At 54.5% G+C, this 26,135-nt stretch overlaps 2 protein-coding genes and 1 long non-coding RNA gene across 22 annotated transcripts in view; 1 reads left to right on the top strand and 2 right to left on the bottom strand.

Moving 5' to 3' along the window:
• Nucleotides 1-23,646, top strand: part of SLC8B1 (solute carrier family 8 member B1) — a 48,155-nt gene extending 24,509 nt beyond the window's left edge. For 2 of the 8 annotated variants that reach the window (XM_073790154.1, XM_073790157.1), the window contains exons 14-17: nt 650-803; nt 1,589-1,669; nt 2,829-2,893; nt 6,142-23,646. In XM_073790154.1, coding sequence (XP_073646255.1) covers nt 650-803; nt 1,589-1,669; nt 2,829-2,893; nt 6,142-6,339 — 498 coding nt within the window. In that variant the 3' untranslated portion in view covers nt 6,340-23,646. The other 6 variants (XM_073790152.1, XM_073790153.1, XR_012325197.1 and 3 more) reach the window with 5 other exon arrangements.
• LOC109552591 (uncharacterized) lies at nt 647-2,670 on the bottom strand. The gene is made up of 4 exons (XR_002179437.3): nt 1,885-2,670; nt 1,561-1,804; nt 1,263-1,370; nt 647-783 (listed from the first exon to the last, which is right to left on the bottom strand). It is a non-coding gene; the product is annotated as an uncharacterized lncRNA (long non-coding RNA).
• TPCN1 (two pore segment channel 1) overlaps nt 7,553-26,135 on the bottom strand; it is a 63,409-nt gene continuing 44,826 nt past the window's right edge. For 8 of the 13 annotated variants that reach the window (XM_073790150.1, XM_033836985.2, XM_073790151.1 and 5 more), the window contains 15 exons: nt 25,619-25,682; nt 24,524-24,568; nt 22,086-22,142; nt 21,954-22,007; nt 20,748-20,820; nt 18,400-18,507; nt 17,295-17,366; nt 16,660-16,749; nt 15,154-15,269; nt 14,354-14,400; nt 13,727-13,795; nt 13,443-13,527; nt 12,159-12,298; nt 11,884-11,964; nt 7,553-10,246 (listed from right to left, as the gene is read on the bottom strand). In XM_073790150.1, coding sequence (XP_073646251.1) covers nt 10,127-10,246; nt 11,884-11,964; nt 12,159-12,298; nt 13,443-13,527; nt 13,727-13,795; nt 14,354-14,400; nt 15,154-15,269; nt 16,660-16,749; nt 17,295-17,366; nt 18,400-18,507; nt 20,748-20,820; nt 21,954-22,007; nt 22,086-22,142; nt 24,524-24,568; nt 25,619-25,682 — 1,221 coding nt within the window. In that variant the 3' untranslated portion in view covers nt 7,553-10,126. The remainder of the gene's footprint in view (nt 10,247-11,883; nt 11,965-12,158; nt 12,299-13,442; nt 13,528-13,726; nt 13,796-14,353; nt 14,401-15,153; nt 15,270-16,659; nt 16,750-17,294; nt 17,367-18,399; nt 18,508-20,747; nt 20,821-21,953; nt 22,008-22,085; nt 22,143-24,523; nt 24,569-25,618; nt 25,683-26,135) is intronic. The other 5 variants (XR_012325195.1, XR_004521447.2, XR_012325194.1 and 2 more) reach the window with 5 other exon arrangements.

Below are 26,135 nucleotides of genomic sequence, written 5' to 3'. Positions count from 1 at the left end.
TCCAGAGACCTTTTCCTCAGAAGTTTACTTAATTTTTTTCTTTTTTTTTCCTAATTATTGCTTTTAAAAATTCTAGTTTCTATTTTCAGAAACTCTGAATGGATGTACCAGCCCAAAGGAAGTTGAATTTTCAGCCAATTGATTATTTAGAGAAATGGTCTTAGGCAGTGTTTCTTACTAGTCTTTGAAGTACTGACACATGTCCCAAGGTGGATGCACCTTGAAAACATGATGCTGAGTGAAAGAGGCCAGTCACAAAGGACCACATATTGTGTGAGGCCATTTCTATGACATGTCTAGAATAAGCGAATCCAGAGAGACAGAAAATAGGGGAGTGATTGCCAGGGGCTGGGAGGAAGGTTGGGTGGGCTGGGAAGTGACTGATCACGGGTATGGAGTTTCTTTTTCTGGTGATGAGATGGCATTTGGTCCATAGACTAGAAATCTGATGAAAGCTATGGTGAACTCCTTTTTGACAAAATGGTAATATTGATCTAGCATTTTATTGAGCACGTAATATATGCCAGGCTCTAACTGCTTTGCATCTACTAACTCATTTTATGCTCATGACAACCTCACGGAGTAGGTACTGTTATTGTCCCATTTTATAGCTGAGGAACTAAGGCTGTGTCCCTGTTCCCTCCCCCAGCTCTTTGCTTTCCTGGGCTTCCTGACCAGCGCCCTGTGGATCAACGCAGCTGCCACGGAGGTGGTGAACGTCTTACGGTCCCTGGGTGTGGTCTTCCGGCTGAGCAACACTGTCCTCGGGCTCACGCTGCTGGCCTGGGGGAACAGCATTGGAGGTGACTTGGGGCCGGGTGGGCTTCTAGAATGAGCACAGCTACCTCACTGCTTTTTGCTCCTCCAGACAGAATTGCATGTGGGTAGGGGCGTCCAGTGCATCTGCCCTCAGCAGGTGGTCAGTGCCCGTCATTTTGGAGTGACCATCATTGGGCATCTGGGTGGGATGGCCCGGAATGTACCTGAGCCGGGAGGCTCTGTAGAAGCCCCCAGCCTCTTCCCCACTCTCTGATGCATGGACACTCAGTGGCTCCCCAGACTTCAGGCAGGACATGGAGCTCATTGCAGCCAACCAGGAGGAATGTGTCCGTGGGTGTGCGACATGGGTAGGCATTCACTCATACATACAGATATCCTTCTCTAGCTAGAGCTGCCAAGTAGGGCTGCTCAGGTTGTACACTGCCCAAGAGCATCCTGACAAGGGATCAGGGGGCCCAAAGTCTAGCTCTCCTTCCACTCACCTTTTTGGGCCCCTTTTCCTCATTTGCCCCGAGGTACTGTGTGTGCTAGCAGCAGACGGGACATGGGTGAAAGATTGGTGGTGGCACGTCACACCCTCAGAGTTGCCCCTGGTGGAAAAGAGGCAGGTAGAAGGAATTAAGAAGGGAATTGTGTCTTACGGGATGATGTGGCCTCCCATAGCACCCAGCCAGCTAGTGCCAGAGCCAGGCAGACCTTCATCAGTGTTTGTTGACTGAATGACTGTGGGTAGAATGAAGGAGTGAATGAACAAGGAGGGCTAGGGGAAGCCCTGCACACCTCAAGGCCTTCTCGTGTTTCCACGCAGATGTCTTCTCAGATCTCACGCTGGCCCGCCAGGGCTACCCGCGGATGGCGTTCTCGGCCTGTTTTGGTGGCATCATCTTCAGTATCCTTTCTGGGACCGCCCTGCCCTCAGTGCTGGGAGCCGAGGGTGTGCTCCACGCCCCCCCCCACCCCAGATTGGCTTTCACTGGAGCACCTGGGGCAGGTGATGCATCTGCTTGAGCCTCAGCTTCTTCATCTGTAAAGATGGGGATATTGAGAGGACTGATCTCATAGGTGGTTATAAGGATTGAATGAGGTGACAGAAGTGCTTTGCACCTGGCAAACAGCAGTGATGGCAGACATTCGTCTTGTTAGGGCAGAGGTATTATTGGTAGGTGCCCACGCACTAAGCTTGTGGAAGACCCCTCCCTCTTGCTTACAGATGTCATGGTCTGTAGATGTCAGGGTTGGCAAACTTTTTCTTAAAGGGCCAGAGAGTACATATGTTAGATTTTGTGGACCATAGGATCTCTTTTGCAGCTCCTCAACTCTGCTGTTGTAATGTGAAAACAGCCATGGGCAATACATAAACCAATGGGCGTGACTGGGTCCCAATATAACTTCATTAATAAAAGCAGGCCTTGGGCCGGATTGTCCTGCAGGCTTTAATTTGCCACCCCTTGGTCTATATAGAAAAGGCAGGCTCAGGCTGCCTGGGGCTGTGAAAAAGACAGGGCTTTGAATCTCGACAGTCTTGGGTGCCAGTCTTGGGTGCCGGTTTCAGCGCTGCCGCACGCCAGCTGTGTGACCTGTGTGCAGCACGTTTCCTGCTGTCTGTCACTCCCGGTGCTCACTGTGACCCGCTCCTGGCTTTAGGGCTGTGGCTTCTCCTGACCACAGCCCTAAAGCCAGGTTGGGGTGGGAAGGATGGAGCCCTGGCTGGAGCAGTGTCCCCTGAACAACCCCTAGGGGTGGCCCCGAGACATGCTCCGTCACCAGTCTCCCCAGTGGACCGTGGGTGGTCACTTCGCCTCGCATCCCATTTCTCCATCTTACCAGGTACCAAGCGTTTCTGTCACCTCCTGCGATTCTTACAGACTGAGGCAAAATGTGCACTGGAGACTCTCTTAGAGGCGCTAAAACTGGATAAGGTCTCCTCAGGTAGGGTGGCTTTTGGGGAGAGGGGGAGCACAGCCAGAGGTCAGAAAGAAAGCCAGTGGGCTGTGTGGTCGGGGTTATGCGGCGTTATGTTCTGGCAAACTTCCTGAGCTGGGCTGCAGATATCCTGGTGGGCGTGGGGCTGGGCTGCCTGCTCCAGATCTGCAGGGGCCACGTGGCGGTGGAGGTGAGTGGCCAGATGCTTCTGCAGGGGCCTCCTCATAAAGCTCTCTTCTCCTCCTCCCCTCTCCTCCCCCTCCCTCCTCCTCCCCTCTCCTCCCCCTCCCTCCTCCTCCCCTCTCCTCCCCCTCCCTCCTCCTCCCCTCTCCTCCCCCTCCCTCCTCATCCCCCTCACTTTTCCCCCTCCTCCTCCCCTTCCTCCCCCTCCTCTCCCCTCCCTCCCTCTCCCTCCTCCTCCCCCTCCCTTTTCCCCTCCTTTCTCCCTCCTCCCCTCCTCCCTCCCTCCCCCTCCCTCCTCATCCCCCTCCTTCCCCCTCCTCCCTCTCCCTCCTCCCCCTCCTTCCTCATCCCCCTCCCTTTTCCCCCTCCCCCTCCCCCTCCTCCCTCCCTCCTCCCCCACCCCCTCCTCCCTCCCTCTCCCTCCTCCTCCCCCTCCCTTTTCCCCTCCTTCCTCCCTCCTCCTTCTCCTTCCTCCCTCCTCCCTCTCCCTCCTCCTCCCCATCCTCCCCCTCCCTCCTCATCCCCCTCCTCCCTCCCCCTCCTCCCTCCCCTCCTCCCTCCCTCCTCCCCTCCCCCTCCTCCCTCCCTCCTCCCCTCCCCCTCCTCCCTCCCTCCTCCCCCACCCCCTCCTCCCTCCCTCTCCCTCCTCCTCCCTTTTCCCCCTCCTCCCCTTCCTCCCTCCTCCTTCTCCTTCCTCCCTCCTCCCTCTCCCTCCTCCTCCCCCTCCCCATCCTCCCCCCTCCCTCCTCATCCCCCCTCCCTCCTCATCCCCCTCCCTTTTCCCCCCTCCTCCCCCCTCCTCCCTCCCTCCTCCCTCTCCCTCCTCCTCCCCCTCCTCCCGGTCCTCCTCTTCCCCCTCCCTTCTCTGGACCGGAGACCATTCACATCTCAGTAGATGACACTTACTGGGGAGAGGACTTGTCTACATTTGCGACATGTCTGATGTGTAGAATATCTTAAAAACATTTTGCATATGGGGTTAAAAAAGGTATTCCTTGCAAGGTCACAGAGTAATTAAGATGTAGCTTTGAGGGAAAGGGGCGGGAAGGCCCAGGATTGGGGTCTTGGTCTCATCACTGAAGTCTCTTGCTATGTGACTTTGAATGAATCAGGACTCTGAGGATCTTTGAGCCTCAGTTTCCTCACCTGTGAAATGGGGTTGATGCCCCCCCCCCCACCACCACCACCACCACAAGCTTCCTGGATAAGCAGACATGAGGTACGGGCCAGGCTGAACACCTTATCCCACCACTGCCTGGGGTGAGAGAGAATGTTGGCAACAGCCCAGAAAGGGGGGATCTCCATAGATTTGGAGAAGTTCTGAAATGCACTGAGCAGCAGAGTTTCTGTGGGTTCAAGGGCACCCAGGAATTTCCTGGGAGCGCGTGAGACCTCCTGACCCAGGCATTCCAGGGGCTGGGGGCTGGAAACCTGCATTTTAAACATGCTCCCTGGGGACCGATGAAGGTTAGGACACTTGGAAACAGGTTTCCAACAAGGTTGAAAACTCAAACACTACTTCAGGGCAGGTAACCAAATCTTGTGGGTGACTCAGGTGGGCCTCCTGTGGCCAGATAATCCAGCATTTCTAGAGAAGAAATCGAGATTCCTAAGTGAACTTTTCTCTTTGGAAATGGTGCGCAGGGCCAGCAGCACCCCGTGCAAGGCAGAGTCAACCTAGATTCGGGCCCCAGCTTTGCATTCCCAAGGACTTGGATTCAGAGGCCAAACCAGAGAAGGATGGAGACGGGGAGGGGATGTGGCCCAGGGGATGGTTTTAAGGCTAATCGCGTGGAAGCACTTAGAATGTGCAGCTGAATGATGGCGTCGTCAATGGGAACAAAGTCGCCCACCTCTTTCTCTAAGAGGCAGCTAGTTGTTGAACAGATTCTTGCGGCTGACTTGTAATTAACTGGCAGCAGGGCGGCCTTTCACAGTGGCCACGCCCATAAGCAAATAGCTACTTACGCTTGAAAAGTTTGCTTTTCTAAGGGGTAAACACCCTCTGTCTGCAAATTTTGTTTATACTCTTCAGGGGTTTAATAGGTTCCTTTCATTCTCGATTTTCAGGCGGCTTCTGATAATGAGGCTTTAGGGGTTGGCCCCCTGAGGGCCCTACTTCTTTTCTCTGGCTCCTTGTGGAATGCGTGTGGGGGGGTGTGTCTGTCTGTCTGCATTCCACTGCCGTTGTGATCCTGCTTTTAATTGCATAAGACATAGGGCATCGTGAGAGGTCATCATAGAAGGATGTCCGTGGCATATGGTTGGCTGAAAAACAGGTTGCTCTTAACCACACGTACCTATTGTATGGTCCCATTTGTGGTTTCAGGATGGATGGACAGGCCTGTATGTGCACACGTGTACCCACACATCTGTGGGTACACGTATCACTGTATGGGGAGACAGGGTAGGGTATGAGCTTGGACTTCGGACTTGGGCTCTGTCACGTACTACAGCTGACCCTTGAACGACATGGGAATTAGAGGTGCTGAGTCCCTGACACAGTCGCAAATCCGAGTACTGCTATCTCTGCCTCAAAAGCAAAGGAACTGATAAATGACTGACGGAGGACAGGATGCCGAAAGAGTTTGCACAGAGTCACGACTCAAACCCTAGCTCTTTCGATTCCACGTACTGTGATCTCTAATTCAACACCAACTCCCCCCCCCCACGCTTAATTTAAAGATCGTGAAGTGAAAATACAAGTACTATAGTTGTTGAAAAAACTCTGCATATAAGCGGATCCATGCAGTTCAAACCAGTGCTGTTCAAGGGTCGGCTGTACTGGTTTCCTCACTGTGGACTGGTAGCTAAGGTGGGTGTAATATACCTAGCATAGCACCTAGGGTTAAGTCTTCCATATATGTTAGATAGATGCTAACTAAATCTGAAAGGGAGAGAAGTAGGAGGAGGACAATTTCATTGCCTTTTATTCTTCTGTGTTGCTGGAGAATTTTTCAACTACTGCATGTAATATATATATGTATACATATATATGCATATTTTTATATATACATACGTATCTACATATACATATATATATATATATATAAAACCTGTATGAATTAGTTTCCTGGGGCTGCCATAACAAATTACCACATACCAGGTGGCTTAAAAACATTGAACTTCAAGGTGCGGGATGCCATCCCACTGGGCAGGCCAGAAGTCCCTCCCTGGCCCCTAACGAGGGGCCCTCAAACCTCAGTTGGACTGTCGGCTGCAGTGACCCAGCCTCTCTCCCCGTGTTCCCCGCAGCTGGAGCCTGATGGACTGTTGGTGTGGGTCTTGGCTGGCACCCTAGGCCTCAGCCTCGTCTGTTCCCTGGTCTCGGTCCCACTGCAGTGCTTCCAGCTGAACAGAGTTTACGGCTGCTGCCTGCTTCTCTTGTACTTGACCTTCCTCCTGGTGGCCCTGCTCACCGAGTTTGGAGTGATCCACTTGAAAACTGTGTGAGTGAAGCTGTGTCGGGGTCCGCCTGGTGGTCGGGAAGTGTCGCTGCAGGCGGTGAGATGGAGGATGAAGTTTCTTCATTCGAACCCGCTCAGGCGAGCGTGGCCGAGACCGTGAACGGGGTGTGCACTCTCTGCTGAAGCTTCCCAGTCGCCGCTGTGTGCAGTTAGGTCAGCTAAACCTTGTTTCTGGGGCTGCGGAGGCTGGGCTTCCCTGTGGACAGAGTTCCAGGCAGCAGGTAGACTTCCTTGCGTTATCTCCAGAGCCTCTTGAAAGTTGGGGTCTGGGGCGAAGGGGATGCCTGGGTGCCTTCCAGGCTGGAAGACCCCAAAGAGTTCAGGGCTGGAGACAGTTGTGGAGGCCCAGGCCCCTCCCCACAGTCACGCCCTGTCGCCTTCCTGCTGCTTCTCTCAGGGCTGCCAAACCCGTGTTTAGGGAGTCAGGGTGACTCGGACCTGGCAGATAGAACAGCTTGTGTGCTGTGGGCCTCGGGCCGATGCGGGCTGAGTTCTAGAGCTGTGCTGTCCAACAGAAATAGAATGCGAGACATGTACCTAATTTTGAATCTTCTAGCCGCCACGTTAATAAAGCCAAAAGAAAAAGGTGAAATTAATGATAATATATATCACTTCAAGATAGCAGCCAGTGGCACTGGCCCACGAGTGGCTGCCGTGTCGGACAGCACAGCTCTAGGCTGCCTCTAGAACTGTCTGCTGGCTTCGGAGGTTTCCCCAGACGCAAAACAGGAGTCAGTGTGACTGTGCCCTGTGCCTACCTCAGGGGGAGCCCTGGGCTGGGGCTGCTTTGCCTGCGACCTCCTGGGAGGGTGATGAGCGCTCCCGGGCGCCTTCCTGCTGTCAGCCAGTGACCCGCCTTTTCAATAAGCAGCGCTTCTGTTTGCTCAATGCCTTATGCCGGCAGTAAAGGGACTCAGTTGTCTTTTTTTCCAATGAAAAAATTATTAAATATTTCAAGTAAACAGAAAACAACATACAGCCGGCTGTTACTGGTTCTTCCTAACCTGGGTCAGGCTGACGAGTGGTCGGTTCCAGGGCCGAAGGCGCTTGGCCCTGACGGATCTGGACTTGGCGGCACGTCTAGGGGTGGGGCTGAGGTGGGGTCAGGAATGGGCATGGATGGGTCCTCTCCCTGTTCCCCATGATCTCAGAAGCCACCGAATGGTGCCTGGTGGAAGTCACGAGGCAGCAGCCGCGTGTACAAAGCAGAGGCTCTTTTATTAATACGCCAGAAATCCGGAGACGCGGTGGGTTTTCCAGGTAACAAATCCCCATTGTACAAAAACCTTACAGCATCGCCCCCTCTGTCTGTACAAAATGATTGTCACGTGGTGTGGAGTAAGGCTGGGTTGGGGGAGGGAAGCAAGGAGGAGGGGCCAGATGGTGTCCCCCCGAAAGCGGGGCAGGGGCCCAGGGCCATCACAGACACTGACAGGTGGTGTGACCCAGACCCAGTCGGTGCATCTCACCTTGGTGGTGGTCAGCTGACGTGGGAGGTGAGAGGGCATCCGAGCTGGATGTCCTGGGTCCCCAGAGCTCACAGCGCTGGGTGACACCCGCTCCCTGCTCGATGGCCTGTGTACAAGTCGAAGGGTCAACTTGAGGAGGCCCCCAGTGACCCCGAGGGGGCAGCTGTCCTCAGCCTCAGTAATGAGGGTGCCCACCAGTGGTTGGAGTCTGGTGCCTCAGCACTGTTGCCATTTGGCTTTCATCCCGTCCCTGGCTAACACCAGGGCCTTTCACAGGATGGGGCTGGGAGGCCTGGACTAGATCCCACTCTTCCTGGTACCAGCCTTCACCCTGGGGGCTGGGGGGCTGCGCTCAGTTTCCCTGGTGCCCCTCCCAGGTTTCAGCCTCCTGGGGGCAGATGCTGAGGTCGGGGGACTCACGCCCTCCTCTGGAAGCCGCCCCTTGACTCCTGCTTCCAGAATGCCCGTTTCAATAAACAAAAGCTGAAAGGCACCCGAATATGCAAAGTTAGTTACTTCTCTGGAGCGGGGAAGGGGTTCTGGCCTGGGGCTCGGTGCCGAGCTGCCTGCGATGGCCCGTGGCCCTCCAGAGAGAAAAGAGGACGTCTGTCTCCCGATTCCCTTGGGGAATCTCAGTGGTTCTCAGTGATTCGTTGTTTCCCTAAAGGGCTGTGCTTTAAAAACAGAAACGTCCACCACTTCTCCCCTAGTGAGGGGCAGAGCTGTGTGGTGCTGGCCATGGGACCAGCCCGTCCAAGGCCACAGTCGAGAAGACTTGGCCGTGGGGATGGGGTACCACACCCCGGGATCAGGCCCTGCCCGTCTGGGAAGAGGATGTGGCGAGGGGGAGTTTGCCCACCCGCCTCCCTAAGTCACAGAGGCAGTGGAGGCAGCTGGAAAGCGGGGGTTGGGGCAGGATGCCCAGTGCAGGCCGCTTCCCCTGCCCCCTCCCCCCCCCCCGCCCCTTTCATCCCTGCTTCTGCCACCTCTGCTGCCTGCACTGAGATAGGCTCACCGCCCAGGAGAGCTGAGCCGAGGCTCCCTCTGCTCTCACCCTGCTTGTTTCTGCCGCTGCCACCACCGCTCACCGGAGCTGCCAACGCCGACAGCCTGCTATGGGCTCAAGCCCCTACTGCATCCTGATCTCAGAGAACTCTCCCAAGGTCCCTGGGGAACTCAGGAAACTGACAGGCCACCTGAACCTACTCCGGGGAGTGGAAACCTCGGGGTGAGCCGTGTCCCCAGCCCTACCTCAGTCAGGTCCACGGAGGGCGACTGCTCAAGGTGAAGGGGGAGCTGGCCAAGGAGACCACGGGTTCAGCCGCAGGGCGGCCGTGGACAGCCTGAGGTGAGCCTCTGTGCTCTCTGTTCCCGTTTCCAGCAAATGCACCCACGTGAAAGGATCTGCTGTTGTCTTTAGCAGAATCCTGAATTAACCAAAATGTCTCTTTGCTTAAACAGGACGATCCCAAGGAAAAGGGATTTAAGGAGAAAAAGCCCATTTCAGGACCTGGTCTGGGTGGTAGCCATCGGCCTGGCCTCTTGCCCGTCTTCCTCCTCCTACTGGGCTGTGATTCCAAAGGCCATCTCAGGAGGATTTTCAGCAACAAGGGTTGAAACCAAAAGAAGGGTAGGTGAGAAGGCTCATGGAGCTGGGATACGGCCTCGCTCGCCTCCTGGCACTGGCTGAGATCTGACCATACGGAATAACCACAGCCCTGGATCACTCGTTCCAGTAGGTGCTGGGTACTGGTCCCCCAAGGGAACGCCCAATTTCATTATTATATCTAGAGACATACCAACCCCGAGGATGTGGGTTCTTTCCTTCCTAAGTGGTTTTGTCCCTAAAGCAGAACACAGACAGCCCAGGATGTGGGCCACAGGCAGGTTAGTGGGGAAGCTAGCTGTCAGCCTGGGCGGGATTCTGAAAGCAGCAACAGGAAGACGGTATAGATCTGGCCTAGGGACGCTGGCCCACGCTGAAGGCAAGCCCTGCAGAGATCGGCAGAAGCCATTCAAGTGCTCTCGTGAAGGGGCCTTCTGGAGCTTTCCATGTTAAGAAGAGCTCCTAGTGGCCTGCTCCCCCCAAAATGAAATTGACTTCTGGGGTTAACAGGGCAAGGTGGGTACAAACCAAACCTCAGCTTGTCTGCCTGTCTTTCCTTTTTCCTATATATAAATATTTGCATATTTATGAATGTATGTATATATATATAAAACATATACACACATTATTCTGATACATCGTAGTAAAATAATACTATTGTGTTATTGCATAGAAGAGATGGCTTTTGCAGGCTGGGCTTAGGTGATGGTCTGGGAGCGCTGGCGGCTGCCTGGAGGCTGCGGGGTGGTGGGGACCACACGGCCGCTGAGCTGTCGTTGCTGCTGCTCCTGCTTCCGGGCGTGTTCCTCATACCACTCCTAAGGCAGAGAGCAGACAGGGTGCTGAGCGGGCCCCAGCCCTGCCCCCCAGCCTAACGGGGTCACCCAGGCTGGGCAGCGCTGTGACCCTCCCAGGCCTGCTGGGAGTTCTGAATAGGACCCTAAATAGAAAACTGGCGACGCAACCTTTCCCTTCTTAACTAGAGATTTGCAAACCTCCTTGTCAAGTGCGCCTGCTTTCAGTGAGGCCCAGGTAGTAATAACACCCTTTACTCGCGAACACGATCTGTGTGGTTCACCAAGGGATGTGTGCCCCCCACCCCCTCGCCAACCCCCTGTGTTACCCCTTTTGAGCTGGGTGTCCTCATTTTACACCCAGGAAACCCGAAGCTCAGAAGTTGTATAAAGTTGTATGAAGCTTGAGTGCCTCTCCCGACTCCCCGGTTGCTTTGCTGCCCTCCAGAACGGCTGTGAGAGCTCACCCGCCTAAGACTATTATCATTATATCATCCGACATTTTCAGGGACAGACGTATTCAGGTAATTGAGAAATTTTAAATATAAACCCTATGTTTTTAAAGAGTCTGAACCACAGAACTTTAGAGCTTAAAAAATTAGAGAGATGGCCTAGTTCTGTGCCCCCTCATTCCACAGAGGGGGAGACTGAGGCCAGGAGTGGACGGCCCGGCGGCGTGTCTAGTGCCGTCCCCTCCTCTGCTTCATGAGGCAGGGACTGTCCCCCTCTCATGGATGGGGATGAGCTGCGTGACCTGCCCAAGGTCACGGAGCCTGGGATCAAACCCAGGTTTTATGACACCAGAGCTCATGTTGATTCCTCATCTCTGTGACTCTGAGTGCAGTGATTCGCCAGGTCTTCGCCCAGACCCCTTGTGTTTTTACAGATAAGGTGCGAGTCGCTTCAGGGGACTGCGGCCTCCCGGCCTTTTGGGCTCAGACCCTGGTCATCACTGTCCCAGGGAAACAAGGGTTTCCAGCCTGAAAACAGCATAGTCACAGTGGCTGGCGAGGGAGCTGGGAGCCTGGGCGGATGGGTGGCCCGCAGTCCATGGCTCTGTCTGGGCTGCAGAGCGCCAGCCCACGGGCTGCTTCGCAAGCTCTTTTCACTTAGCAGCCAATGTGGGAAGACGGGGAGAGTTCGCAAAAAAAATATCTGACTTTTCCCTTCTCTTAAATTAGAAAACAAAAACAATCAAAAACCCCAAGAGAGCCAGGCGCAGCAGGCCCTTGTTCCTATCGGGTAACGTCTGGCTGGATGTGGGAAGGACCATCCTCTTTGAAGAGGCCGGTCCAGGCCAGCTCGCCAGGGCCCCCCACGCTCCCTGCTCTGCCTGGAACGTCTCCCGCTGTACGCGTTTCCTTTGCTGTTCTGGCTCAGAGGAGGAGAATGAGATGAGGTCAGTGACATATGTGGAAGAGTGAACAGGGTGGCTGCCTATGTTGGGGAATGCTTCAAGGGTTCAAGGCTGAGCCCTGAAGCCCCCCCCACCGCCGCCGACCCGAGCAGTGGTCCACTGGTAGTGGTCAGCAGATAATCCCACAGCTCCCCACTAAGCTCCCCACACATCAAGATGGGGACCAGAGAGCGGCCTCTGCTCGGCAGCGGGAGGACCACCCCCAGACAGGAGGATCTGGGCAGCGCGGCCGGGGTGCTCCTACCTGAATCTCCTCTTGGTACATCTTTAGGCTCAGATCGCTTTTGGTCCTCGATCTCCGTCCCAGAAACACCAAGGTATTTTGCTAGAGAAGAACAGAAAGGCTGCAGGGACCAGCTGGAGCCAAGGTCCTGGCGCCCGGCCTCACCCCCTCCTCTGGCTTCTGCAACGGTGCCCCCTAAAAGTGTCACCAAAACTTGAGGGGATGGACAGCGGGGGAGCGTTTGCACTAAGCCACAGCCCGCTCCCTCCGTGGGACGAGGCCCTGTCGCTCCCCACCTCGTATCTCTCCATCTGGGAGAGGATCTTGAGCAACTGGGCGATGTCAGAGGCGGCTCCCCAGGCCTCCTGGTAGAGCTTCAGGACAGCAATCAGCTCATCTTTGGAGATTTCCTTCTCAAGGGTGATACCGCCGTCAACTGCAGGACGGGAGGGTGGCAGGGGGAAGGAGCCTGGGACTCAGAGCCCCCCGTCTGGCTTGGTTTAGCCATCCTCCCTGCGCCCTATGGGGGCCTTAAGGTTCCCTCTCCCAGCAAAACTCTGGATCAGCACGACCACCTCCCCCCACCATCTGGAACTCACGTCCCTCCCCATCCCCTCCCTTTGCTGGGGCAGTCAGGAGCACTGGTCAGGCCGCCAGCTTACAGGGGACAGAGGATTTCAGGAGGGAGTCTCCGAGCAAAAAGAAAATGATCAGGTAGTCTGAGAGGACAGAGATTTGGAAACAAGTAGGAACAGGGATGTGGCAGTTCTGATGGAGAATCTGGCAAGAATGAAGGATCATTAGGCAGAAAGTGATGCACTCCAGGAAAAGGGAGACAAGGGGTTGCAAGCTGCAGAAGGAAGTAGTATTAGGCTCTGTGGTCAACGGTATTTACACCGTTTAAATCAAGAGCCAGAGGACAAACACGGGGTTTAGAAATGCGGAGACGACAACTAAAAGGGGGAACAGCTAAGGATGAACAGTCGGGGAGATGAGGAAGGCGGGACAGAGGGCTGCTGGGGTCACAATCAGCCTGTGATTTTTCTTGATCTCCGGGCTGTACTGTTCTGATTTTTTAAATGAGATCACGTGCATTTTTCTGTCATTTAGTATTTGAAAAATCAATGCAAATAAGAGATCAAGAAAGCTAAGCCAGGACTTGGGTGGTGGCCCAGTGGTTAAGAATCTGCCTGCCAATGCAGGGGACATGGGTTCGAGCCCCGGTCCGGGAAGATCCCACATGCCGCGGAGCAACTAAGCTCGTGCGCCACAACTACTGAGCCTGCGCTCTAGAGCCCGCGAGCCACAACTCCTGAAGCCCATGTGCCTGGAGCCCGTGCTCCGCAACAAGAGAAGCCACGGCAATGAGAAGCCCGCGCACCACAATGAAGAGTAGCCCCCGCTCGCCACAACTACAGAGAGCCCGCGCGCAACAACAAAGACCCAACGCGGCCAAAAATAAATAAAATTGAGGGGAAAAAAAAAGAAAGCTAAGCCAGATCAGTAAGCTGAACTGCCAAAAGACTGGACAGACAGACAGACAAGCGGCAAACGCCCCTGCTCCAGCCACTTGCACAGACCTTCTGAGTCCCGGTTCTTGCGGCTGTAGTTCATGCGGAAGACGAAGGCTTCGAGAATGAAGGCGACAATGATAGTCATCACCACCTGGCCAGGCATGGAGAAGACGAGCAGAAAGAGAGAGGAATGAGGGGGGCGTGAGCTGCTGCGGGGCCCCAGAGCCGACAGAGCCCGGTCAGACGTGTCCCCGGCCCCCTCCTCCCTGAGCTGCTGCCCGATAAGCAGGGGCAGCTGGAGGCTTGGAGGATGGAGGAGGGTGGAGGGCATTCTGTGTCCCTGGACCTACCATGGTCACGATGTAGAAGGTCATGAAGTAGAGGCGGCTCCAGTGGGAGGTCTGCGAGGTGATGCCTTCCTGGAGACAGAGGGAAGCAGGGAGTGAACGAGCTCCTGGGGTGGGGCCGGGTCGCTGTCTACGCAGGCTTCTCTGTGGCCCCTGCTCTCTACAGACCCTTCCTGATCGGTTGTGGAAGACGAAGGAGGGGGACCTTGCTCCCTTGGGTCTAAAAATCCCTCTGAGCTCCTAAGGCCTGGACACTCCCCCCAGGACTGAAACGGCCAACCTTTGGAAGAGTTTAAGGAATGGAAAAAAAACCACCAACCAGCCACACTTGCCACACTGTTTCTTGATTGAAAAGTCTCCCTCACAGTGGTGGGAGCAGGACAGAGACCCAGAGGCTGACTGGCCTCTCCTGGCTGCTGGGGGGTGTGTGGAAAGCAGGCACAAAGGCCACGTCCAGCAAGTGCGGAGGGGCAGGCTCTTGGGATTCAGGCCATACGGTGGTGTCCCTGCAGAACCCTGCCCCCGCGGGGGACGGGGAGAGCAATGCGCCCCAGGCTGCGTGAGGGGAGACGGGAGCTGGCCTCAGAGAATGGTGGGAAGATGCCCCCAGAAGCTGATGGAGGTCCTTACCATGATGATGTACCAGTTGTTGACAACTGTGAGCTCAAACAAGGTCACTGCCGAAGGGAAGGGAGAAACAGAAAGCATCTTGATCAGACCTGCTTTTGCAAAGTGAGTGTCAAGCGGCCTCTCTCCACCTATCCTGGGTACCACGCACTTGTCTGCCGGGGTGGCCTGTGAGCTCCCGAGAGCAGCCACGGCGCTTCCTGAGCGTCCACCCCACAGGGGGTGCTGCCATCTTGGCCTTTTGGTCCCCAAAAGGGTGCCTCTTTGGCCTCAGCAGCTCGTGATGGACCAGGGGTGGAGATACTGGGGAAAGAGTCCCCGGACCTTCCTTGGTGTAGATCTGGGATGTCGTGAGGGGATCCCTTCCTCTTGAGAAGCTGTGTCTGGCCTCCCGGCCTCTCCATGGAAGCCAGGAGCAGAGCTGTGTGGGCCTGGCCTGGGTAATGCGGGACGCTGTGGCTGGCTGGTGTGGCCAGGTCCCACCCTGCAACTGTGGAGCTGTGACAAGGGGGCTGGTTCCCTAGCATCGGGCTGTACCCATCTCCCAGCCAAGCATGAAGCTCTGCTGCTCCCCCGATGCTGAGAAAGTAACAGGAAACAAGCCCTGGGGTCTGGCCTGGACAGTACCCCCAAGGCTGGGCAAACCACAGGCTCCACTGGGGCCAGAGAGGACTCGAGAAAGTATGGCAAATGGCTCGGGATGGGGAGGCCTCGGGCAGCTCTGCTCCGCCCCACCCCACCTGGGACCTGCGGTGACCAAGGCAGTACCCAGGGCACGGCCCGCCTGGGCTTTCCGCACTCACCAAAGCTGTTCAGGATGTTGTCAAAATTGTTGAGATAGTAGTAGCCTTCCTCCACCACGGTCCTGTTGTCCACGGTGTGATTGAGCCAGCGGTAGGCGTCTGCCACTGTGCTCGTACTGGCCGGGGGAGACGGGACGGGGGGACAGAGGGTTGAGTGGGAAGGTCACGAGATAACTGGTCACCTCAACAAAGTACAGAAAGTTTAAGCAAACCAAGGTCTGACTGAGGACCATCTCTCTTGGCCCAGCCTGGTTTCCTGCCGAGCCCCCAGCTCCCTTGCCTGTCTTCCTGTCTCAAGGGGAGTCCCCAGAGTGCTGGTGGGAACGCCCAGACTTGCCCCCCATTCCACCTTCACTTGGCATTTCTCTGCCGCCAGCCAGGCCTTCTTGCTCTCAGCTGCCAGAGCCCGGCGCTCCGGGAGGGGAGACAAAGGCAGTGCCTCCTCGAACACCACCCCCAGCCCCCTGCCCCCACCAGTCTGGGATCTGCCCTGGAGGCCGGGTGCCAACGGCAGCCCTCGAGAAGGGTCCTCCCCTCCTCGGGCTTTCCCCAGCACCTGGCTGGAGTGTTCTGTTCTGTTCTAATCGGTTGCCCCTGTTCTGAGAGCTTGTTTGCTACTTTCCTGCCAACCTCCTACGGCTGATCTGCTGTAATTCACGGGGATGTTTTGACAAGCCTGGTCCTCGGGCCCCCAGGGAGCTTGTTCCCAAGGCAGAGTCCTGAGCCTCTGGCCTGTGGCGGACACGCAGGGTGGGGTCTGGAGTTTGCCCTTTTAAGCAGCGGCCCTGAGGATTCTCATGTGCCCTAAGGTTTGTGACCCACTGCTGCAGGCTCTGGTTCTCAGCTTAGCCTGACGCTCAAAACGGCTACCAGTGTCTCTGAGAACTTTCTTTATCAGTGCTTGAAACCATAAGGACCAATTTTAAGAGAACACTGGATGGAGAATGAATGGCAGAGCACACGGATTTCATCATGGGGGTTTAGGAGGAAAGGGAGTGATCAAGGGAGGTTGTGTCCCCCGCTCTCTATCCCTGCCCCAGAGACCTTCCCGCATGTGTCTGCCCTCATCCTAACAGGCCACCCCTAGCTGATGTGTCTGCCCAGGTCCCCAGTCACCCCCGGGGAGAAGCAGGAGGAAGCGGTGGGACTCCGGCCTCGGGCCCCAGGCTGCTCCCGGTCCTGGAGGAGCCGCCGGCGCCCAGCCCGAAGGGTAAGCTGATGGAGACCTGGCTGGAGAGTGGCTCCTAGACCCTGCCTGGGGGACAGGGAAACTTGCTCAGACATCCTCACTTCAGAGAGGACCCTCTGCTTCCAGGCCCCCTCCCTTAGCTGCTGCACTGAACTAAGAAGCCCTGGAAGCAAAGCAAAGTGATTCTCAGGGCTTCAAAGGGTGCTGTGGCCTGGGGAGGTGGGCCCCTGAGGGATCAGAGGTCAGCGTTCCAGTCCTGGCTGGGCTCCTCCAGAAACGCAGGCTGCCTGGGGCTGGGGGCCCCGTTGCGTACTCACTTGCAGCAGTTGGGGTAGAGGATCCCACAGAAGAATTCCATGCCCACGATGGCGAAGGAGTAGTAGAAGGTGAGCAGGGTGAGGCCCAGGCTAGGGAGGAGGGTCAGAAGAGACAGGGTGATGGAGGGCCGGCGGGAGAGAGCAGCTCGCCCGGCGGCCCCGGCATCCTCAGACCCCTGAGCTGACTGATGGAGACGCATGCCCCTAGCCAGGTGCACCAGCTGGACAGTGCCTGCAGGGGAGGGGCCTCGGATCCAGGTCTGGGGTAGAAAACAGCTCGAATCAGGACTCTATTACCAGACGCCCCTCTACCAGCGATTCACCCCTTACCTGTGAAGGTAGACTCACAGGTGACCCTTACCTGTGAACATAGACACAGGTGGTAAGTGAGTTGACAGCTCCCTGCCCTCCCTACTAAATATTTCAGACAGGTCAGTGGAGAAACGTGGAACCAGGGAGACCTGTGGTGGTCAAGGTCTCGGTCTCCTTGAAGAGATCTGACCCTGTCAGGCCCTCGATTTTCGTCCTTTTTGGGACTCCCCCTCCCCCTCCCCCCGAGACCACCCAGCTGCCCACCCCGAGGGGGCACAAGCCTCAGGACGCCTGGCCCTGGGGGCCAAGAGGCAGGGCAGTACCTGGCCATCCGGGGCAGCAGTTCAAACATGGTGTCCAGCACGTTGCGGTAACGCTTCTTCAGTTTAAACAACCTGAGCGAGGGAAGTAGGCCGGTCACTTACGGGTGCTGGGCGTGGCCGCAGCCCCTCCGTCCACAGCACCAGGTGGGGCGCGGCAGGCCCGGGGCCCCTCCACCACCTGAGAGCCTACTTTCCCCAGAGCCGCCAGCCGGGCACTCAGCTCGGGCGACTCGCACCCTGGGCAGGGGGAGCGGGGGCGCCAGGACATCGCAGCTGGACGGGCCCTGCCCTGAAAGGAGGCAGGGCAAGACTCTCGTGAGCAGGCGCGGCGGCCACACAGCTCCCGGATGAAGCCCGGAGGCCAGGGGCGGGGCGGGTCCTTGCCTGGGACGCTGCGGCAACCCTGGGAGGGGAGAAGGCCGCGCCTGCAGAGGAGCCTGCAGTGCGGCAGCTCCTCCAGGTAAGAGAGGGGCGCCCTGTCCCTCACCTCCACCTCTCCTCCTGGGCAGGACGGGAGGGGGCGATAGACGTGAATAGGATCGCAGCTGGATATTCTAGAGGAAAACCAGCCTTCTGAGGACACACAGAGATCTCTAACTAGTAAGGGACACCGTCCACGGATCTCCACAAATTTGTGCTGGTTTCCTACGGTGGTCCCTGGGGGAAAGCTGAGAGCAAGTGAGGGTTTTTCTTGACAAGGGACTGTGCCAGACAATCGCGGCTGGCTGTGGTAGGGGCTCAAAAGTCCCTCTGGACCCTCAGAGGCCGAGGCTCTCTGGTTGATGACTCTGACCACGTGTGTTTCTGTGGCTGCAGCCGACACCAGCACAGGCCAAGTTCACTGGAGCCTTGAGCCACGTTTCTCTTCCACAGTCAGAGGCAACTGGTCCCAGGATGTGAGGAGGTAGGCACACCTGCCCAGGTGGAGACAAGGCCCCCACCATCCCCCCTCCCCCCACCCACACTAGGTGCTCCTGCAGGGGCCGCGCCACCCCTGACACCAGGCCTGTGAGCCTTCTGGCTCCTGGTCACTCCCCAGACCAGTCTCAAGGCTCTCCCCACCCTCCCCTGCCCACCACTCCCAACCCCAGCCCTGCCCTGTCACCTCAGCAGCTGGAGGGGACGCAGGACCACTATGAAATAAAAAGGCTCCATGTTGAAGGCCAGAGCCAGCAGTCCCAGGAAGGCGAACGCTGTGACGAAGAAGTCGAACCTGTGAGGGAGGAGGAGAAGCCATGGTCTGTTCGGCCCACCCCTAGCCTCCCTCACGACAGCCAGTGGCTCCTCGGCCCTGTGCCCAGCACTCCCGTCCAAGGAGCCCGCACGCCAACCACCACAAAGGCAGCCACAGGCCCCGCAGTGGCCCACAGCCAGCCAGCTTCCTACCACTATCGGGTTTCTGAGGCTGGTGTGGCTGGGCCCCAGTCACAGCACACACCTCAGGGGTCAGACATGCCTATGGACGTCCCTGGTGGCGCAGTGGTTAAGAATCCGCCTGCTGGGTCTGCCTGCAGATTCAGGGGACACGGGTTCGTGCCCCGGTCCAGGAAGATCCCACATGCCGCAGAGCGGCTGGGCCCGTGAGCCACGGCCGCTGAGCCTGCACATCCGGAGCCTGTGCTCCACAACGGGAGAGGCCACAACAGTGAGAGGCCTGCGTACCGCAAAAAAAAAAAAAAAAAAGAGAGAATCCGCCTGCCGGGCTTCCCTGGTGGTGCAGTGGTTGAGAATCTGCCTGCTAATGCAGGGGACACAGGTTTGAGCCCTGGTCTGGGAAGATCCCACATGCCACAGAGCAACTAGGCCCGTGAGCCACAACTGCTGAGCCTGTGCGTCTGGAGCCTGTGCTCTGCAACAAGAGAGGCCGCGATAGTGAGAGGCCCACGCACCGCGATGAAGAGTGGCCCCTGCTTGCCACAACTAGAGAAAGCCCTCGCACAGAAACGAAGACCCAACACAGTAAAAATAAATAAATTAATAAACTCCTACCCCCAACATCTAAAAAAAAAAAAAAGAATCCGCCTGCCAATGCAGGGGACACAGGTTCGAGCCCTGGTCCGAGAATATCCCACATGCCACGGAGCAACTAAGACTACGGAGCTCATGCTCTAGAGCCCGTGAGCCACAACTACTGAGCCCGTGCACCACAACTACTGAGCCTGCACTCTAGAGCTCACGAGCCACAACTACTGAGCCTACACTCTAGAGCCCGCGAACCACAACTACTGAGCCTGCGTGCCTAGAGCCGGTGCTCTGCAACAAGAGAAGCCACCGCAATGAGAAGCCCATGCACCGCAATGAAGAGTAGCCCCAGCTCGCCGCAACTAGAGAAAGCCTGAGCACAGCAACGAAGACCTAACACAGCCAAATGATAAATAAATAAATAGACAGATAGATAAATAAATAAGAATCCGCCTGCCAATGCAGGGGACATAGATTCGATCCCTGTTCTGGGAAGATCCCACATGCCGCGGAGTAACTAAGCCCATGCGCCACAACTACTGAGCCTGCGCTCTAGAGCCCACGAGCCACAACTATTGAGCCTGCGCTCTAGAGCCCGTGAACCACAACTTCTGAGCCCGCGTGCCACAACTACTGAAGCCCGTGTGCCTAGAGCCTGTGCTCCACAAGAAGAGAAGCCACTGCAATGAGAAGCCCTCGCACAGCAATGAAGAGTAGCCCCTGCTCGCCGCAACTAGAGAAAGCCTGTGCACAGCAATGAAGACCCAACGCAGCCAAAAATTAATTAAAAAAAAAAAAAAGCCTAGAAACCCCTCCTGAAGGTCCCGCACTGGTCTCATGGCAGACACGGGTTACACCAGCGACTGAGGGGTGGGGCAGGACCACAGGGGAGTCCCACAGGGAAAGCAGGACAGAGAGACCCTCTCCTCCCAGATACACATTAAGGCCCTGCAAACTGCATGCCCACACGCTACTGCTCTGCCCGACTCTTCCCTACTTATTAACTTGTTTTTACTCTCACGACCCAGGACCCTGTGAGTGCAGCCCGATTTCACGGGTGAGTTAACGTTCATGGGCAGTGAGCCGCCTCTTGGGGTCTCTGGACAGGGAGAAGGGCCACCAGCTTGACGCTGACCAAGCATCAGGACCCGCAGCACTTCCTTCTCTGCGGGTGTCATGGTTTTCGTGGAGGAGAAAAGAGCTTAGTTGTCAGGGAGGGGTGTGGGGTTAAGTGACTCACAGAGAGCCAGCTGGCCTAAGGACCCCAAGAGGCCGTGTCCAGGAGAGGGGCTGGCGGGGGTGGTCTGAGAGAGTAAGATGAGGGCCTGACCCTGGGGAGGCCTGGAGCCACTGGCAGAACTCTGCCAGGAGACAGGGGCCTGACCTAGCCTCGGACCTTCCCTCTGAAACTGTGCAGTGGGTGTGGACAGAGAGGACCTGTGGCTTTCGTTAGAGTCTCTGACGTGCGTGAGAAACATGCTCTCTACTCACAGATTCCATCCGGAGGACAAGTACTCAACGGGGCCGAGGCCGGCTACTTTCAGGAACAGCTCCACTCCGTAAACTGTAAGCAGGAAGACGCAGTTAGCAGCGGCCCTGCCACAGCCTCTGCCACCCCTGGCCTGGCTCGTTTCCTCCTCGAGACTCTCCCAAGGTCTGGTCACATGCCCTCCAGACACCCACGTCACACCCGCACCCCTGAGAGAGTGTGGGCTCCAGGGCAGGGCCTGGCCCAGATGCTGGCCAACCGGGGCCGCCCGCTAACAAGAAGCACTCGCTCCCACTCCCTGGGAGTGGCCACAGGCATTGTCTGTCCATCCAATAGGTATTTCCTAAGCCGTTCTCCCGTGCCAGGCCTTGCACTGGGTGCTGGGTGCCCAGCCCCGAACAACGCAGAGCTTAGAGTCTAGACTCAGGGGAAAGACAGCAAACTGATAATGTCAGACTGGGGGAAGGAGACTGGGGGAAAAGTGTGACATTTGAAAGAAATCAGGGGCCAAGCCGGATATGATCTTGGCCTGCTTGAGGGGCAGAAGGTAGGTTGGTGTCATTGGAACATAATGAAAGAAGGGGCTGAAGAGGGAGCTCTGGAGGGGGCATCAGAAAACACAAGTGACACAGTTGGGAAGAGATTCCAGGTCTTTCTGACCCCAGAGTTTGTGCACTGAATCACTATGCTACTCTGAACTCCACAGAAAAAGCCTAAGGGCACTGATCAAGGCAGTAAAAGTCATGCTTTTTAAGAACAGTGAAAACAACTTAGGACACAGTGTTATTAGTTATGTCTAATGTTTAGACATAAAGGGAGAGGGGTGTCAGGCAGAGCGGTGTGGTGAGGGGATGAGTGCGCCAGGGAGAGGAAAACACCTGTGCAGAGGCCCAGAGGCAGGAAAGGGCAGGGGCCCTGGGAAGTGGGATGTGTTCGGCGGGGGCTGCAGGTGGGGCGCGGGTGGTGGTACTGGCAAGAGATGAAGCCTGAGAGGGAGACTGAAGGGGCCTAAACGGGAACTTGGTCTGGAGGCCAGTGGGCAATCACCAGAGAGTTTGAAACAGGGATGGGTAGAATCAGACTTGACTTCTGCTCCACCCTCATCATGCTCCCCCACTTTAGAGAAGAGCCATGAGATCTTAACCCCAAAAGAAGTTCCAGCCAGTGGTTAGGACAAGCACTTGAGCAAAGCCATGTCAGAAACTTACTGGTCAGAAAGACGAGGTAACTCCAGGGCACATGCTTGGAGAAGAAGTTCCCACCTGTAAGAAGAGAGGCAGCAGTTCAAGAGGTGGGCCAGGTGTGCCCACAGGACAGGCCAGTCCCTTAGCCGGGCTCACCTTTCAGCATGAAGGTCTCCACAAGGATCCAGACCCCGTTGACTGCCACCACCAAGTCTGCAACAGACAGGCTCATAATAGAGAAAGCACAGGTGGGTGTGGAAATCTACAGGTCACAGCTGCAGCCCCTGGTTAGTTTCCAGGCAGCTCAGAGATAAGCAGAGAGCAGGGCTTGTAACAGATAACTTCCTGCTTAATGCTTTTACCATGAGCTAAATCAGCCAGTAGTTTCTCTTAGAAAATAGCTACAGATTTCTAAAAGTCACCCTCTATGTCACTACAGGGATACCAGTTAAGATGTTTCAGTAAAACCTACAGATTATTCCAAGTTGGCGTAAAAGATGGACCATATACAAAGGGTTTGAGTATTGAAAACATTTGTTTTCCCCTAGAGATATCTGGTTTTTAAATGACTGCAGAAACTAGTTAGCAAAATTGCATATGCGTTTGGCCTTTCACCTAGCAATCCTACTTTTAGGGATCCATCCCAATGAGACATTAGCAAAAACACAAGTGACGTCTGAAAGCTATTCACTGAGGAACTATTAGTGATAGCAAGGAAACTAGAAACAACCTAAACGATCAATAGGAGACTGGATGAATAAACTATGATACGTTCATGAAATGGCGTACTCTCAGCTATAAAAAGGAATGAAGAACATCTCTGTATATTAATATGGTGTGGTCTCTAGGATGTATTGCTAACTGAAAAAAAAGGTTGAAAAAAGTGTGTAAATTATGCTAGTTTATTTAAGGCAGGGAAATATGCATATATGCATCTACTTACAGTTTTTAAAAAAATGGAGGATAAACTACAATAAAAGTTACCCACTGGGGGAGGTGACAGGATGGAAACAATTCTTCCTTGAGTATACTTTCTTTTGTAGATCTGACTTGGAATCATATACATATTTTACATAATTATAAGGCAAAATTCAATGTAAAAAGTGACCTCTAAAAATATTTTTTCAAATGAAATAAAGAAATGTAGATGGTGACATACCCACATGGAGAAAAACTACTCCAGATGAATTTAAAACACAGTCATCTGAATCCCTGGAGTGGTGTTTCTAGCAATTATATATTAGGGTTGTGTTGGTATTGTTTTTTGGAGCTATTATGTGTGGACTGTGGGATAAAGCAAGTGAGGGACTGTGTCAGTGTTGTTGGGAACTAGGATTTTAAGCCTGGGAATTTAGACGTGAAAGAATGATGAGGGCTTCCCTGGTGGTGCGGTGGTTAAGAATCCACCTGCCAATGCAGGGGACACAGGTTCAATCCCTGGCCCGGGAAGATCCCACATGCCATGGAGCAACTAAGCCCGTGCGCCACAACTACTGAGCCTGCGCTCTAGAGCCCGCGTGCCACAACCACTGAAGCCCGTGTGCCTGGAGCCCATGCTCCGCAACGAGAAGCCATGACAATGAGACGCCCGCGCACCGCAACGAAGAGTAGCCCCTGCTCGCCACAACTAGAGGAAGCCCGTGCACAACAGCGAAGACCCAACACAGCCAAAAATAAAAACAACTAAATTTTAAAAAAAGAAAAAGAAAAAAAAGAATGATGAAGTTAGGTAAAACCCCTATAGTCCACAATGTGAATTAAGAATATCAGGATAAACTCACAAGACAGTTTATCTTTTAAAAATCCAAAATCCTACCTCTGTCCATGGAAAGGCCTGGAAACAATAACCAACTCCAAGCAATGAGCACCTCTAGCATCTCAGATTGTGGTCTCTAAACACCATTTCCCATTAAATGGAACCAGCACTCCTTAGAAAGACTGAATTCAATCAAGCCTCTAGAGTAGTAGAAATGTCTGCATCTGTGCTGTCCAATTGGTCATCATTAGCCACACATGGCTACTGAGTGCTTGAACTGCGGCTATTGTGACGGGAACTGGATTTTTAAGTTTTAGTTGGTCTAAATTTACATAGCCATATACGGCTGGTGGCTGCCACACTGAACAACACAGCTCTAGCTATAACTACCAAATTACAGTAAATAAGCAACAGAGGAACATGCAAAATCAAGAAGGAAGGACAAACAATCCTGTTCCTTCAACTAAATATTGCAAGAGGAAGAAAACGGATTGGGGGAGAAACCTACAGGTTAAAACAGATTGAAGTGACATATCAACAAACCACAATCTGTGGTGCTGGAATCTGCTTCCAAAAACACCAGGTCTAGAGAAGGGGTGATGAGCTGGACTGAGGGGATCAGACAGACAAGAAAGACAGGCAATGAGATGATAACTGTTGACGCTGGGTGACAGGTACATGGACGCTCTTTACAATCCTTCCACTTTTATACATGCTTGGAATTTTCTGTAATAAACGGCCAACATCATAACTGCAGGATTTATCCTTGTATCCCCACCTTCCGGAGCAGTAAGACTCAGGAGGAAAGGGACCTAGAGCTGTGATATTTCACACTTACACATGAAATACTGGAAGGCCTTGGACTTCACAAGGATATTAATTCCTATTTGAAGAGAAGACATGTTAACAGTGAAATTTTCATGTACAAGTACACGTTCCCCTACCACAGACATCATGCGTGTAAGCAACCGGAGTGTTTATGCCCAGGGGTGAAAAAGGAAGGGCCTGCTCTCAGAAGGACACCCACGCTTGTGCCCGGACCCCTGGGCAAGACTGCACTGGCAACATTCCCTCTGGGAAGAGGCTGAGCAACCTGGAGCCGGGACAGAGCAGAACAATGCTTTGCTGGCCGCTGCTGAAACTGTAAGTCTGCTCCTGGCCTAGAACCGGCACTGTTTATTTATCCCCTTGAGCAACTATCATCCCAATGGAGTGGAAAACTCGCTGAAGAATATGGAATAATAATAACAGCTGTGCTCAAAGTCCTAGCTGTGGGAGAAATAACAAAATAGGACATACCATTTTAACTCTTGTTCATATGGCCCAGACCCCTGTGAGCTAACCATACCCCATGTGGAACTTCAAAACTGGCATTAAATTCAGGGAAAACTATTAGGTAAGTAATATGGGGCCCTCCGATTTTAAAATCTTCAATTTTATACAATGCAAGCATTATGTGAGGGATCAGATACACCAGCTATATATCCTGACACTGGAGGAAGGTCAAAATCCATCATTAGGTAAAAAGGCAGGTTTCAGAACAGAATACATAATGTAATCCCCACTACTGTTTTTAAAATGCACAGAAAACCAGAAGGAAACGTATCAGAAAATTAACCGTGGTTATCTCTGCCTGGGAGACTTTCATTTTTTTCTAATTATTTGACTTCGTATCAATTTTCTTCAATAAATAAATATTCCACAAATTATTTTTCGTTTGGTTTTTGTTACTGATTTCCTTCCTAATCCAACACTATTTCCCTGCTGGGGTAATCACACTCTGTCTCTTTTACACACATAGACATTTCGCATGCACACATGCACACATGCTCACACACACACACACCCCCTCTGGACATGTTCTTTAAATGCTTATCTGTGGTCACTGGAAACCTCCATTCGTCCCCAGCTGCCATATTCAGGTCAACCTTACCTTTGAAGATGAGGAATGCTGTCCTGGGAAGCTCATCAAACCAGTGCTCTCTATTTCTCTTTGCCTGGCCAAGGAACAGGGCCATAGGAGAGAGGGCGTTAGGACCAGCGACCAGAGCCCAGCCCTGGGGGCATGGATGCAGCTTCCCTTTCCTGCTCTCCTGGCTAACTTGGGAAACCATGAAAACACTCAGGGATCTAAAGAACAACAAAGCCAGCCAACGTTTGCTGAACTCTTCCATGTGCCATGCACTGCCATTGTTTTTATAGAATCCTGAAAATCATGCGGTAGGTAGGGACTCTCATGACCCCACTTCCCAGGTGAGACAAGCCTTGGAAGGGTTCCATAACTTGCCTGATGTCACATGCTGACTAATGGGGTCTGAGATTCAGTGCTTTTAACCAGGACACCGCATTGCAGATGGACAGGCAGATGCAGGGCCAGGGGCCACCTGTTATCCCTCCAGTGCACAATGCCCAGCTGAGAGCTGAGATGTCCCAGCAGGGAGAGAGCTGGA

The sequence above is a fragment of the Tursiops truncatus genome, chromosome 13, assembly GCF_011762595.2.
Source record: "Tursiops truncatus isolate mTurTru1 chromosome 13, mTurTru1.mat.Y, whole genome shotgun sequence".
Classification (NCBI taxonomy): Eukaryota; Metazoa; Chordata; class Mammalia; order Artiodactyla; family Delphinidae; genus Tursiops; species Tursiops truncatus.
Note: the sequence above shows the minus strand (reverse complement) of the source record. Positions and strands in the feature narration are given on the sequence as shown.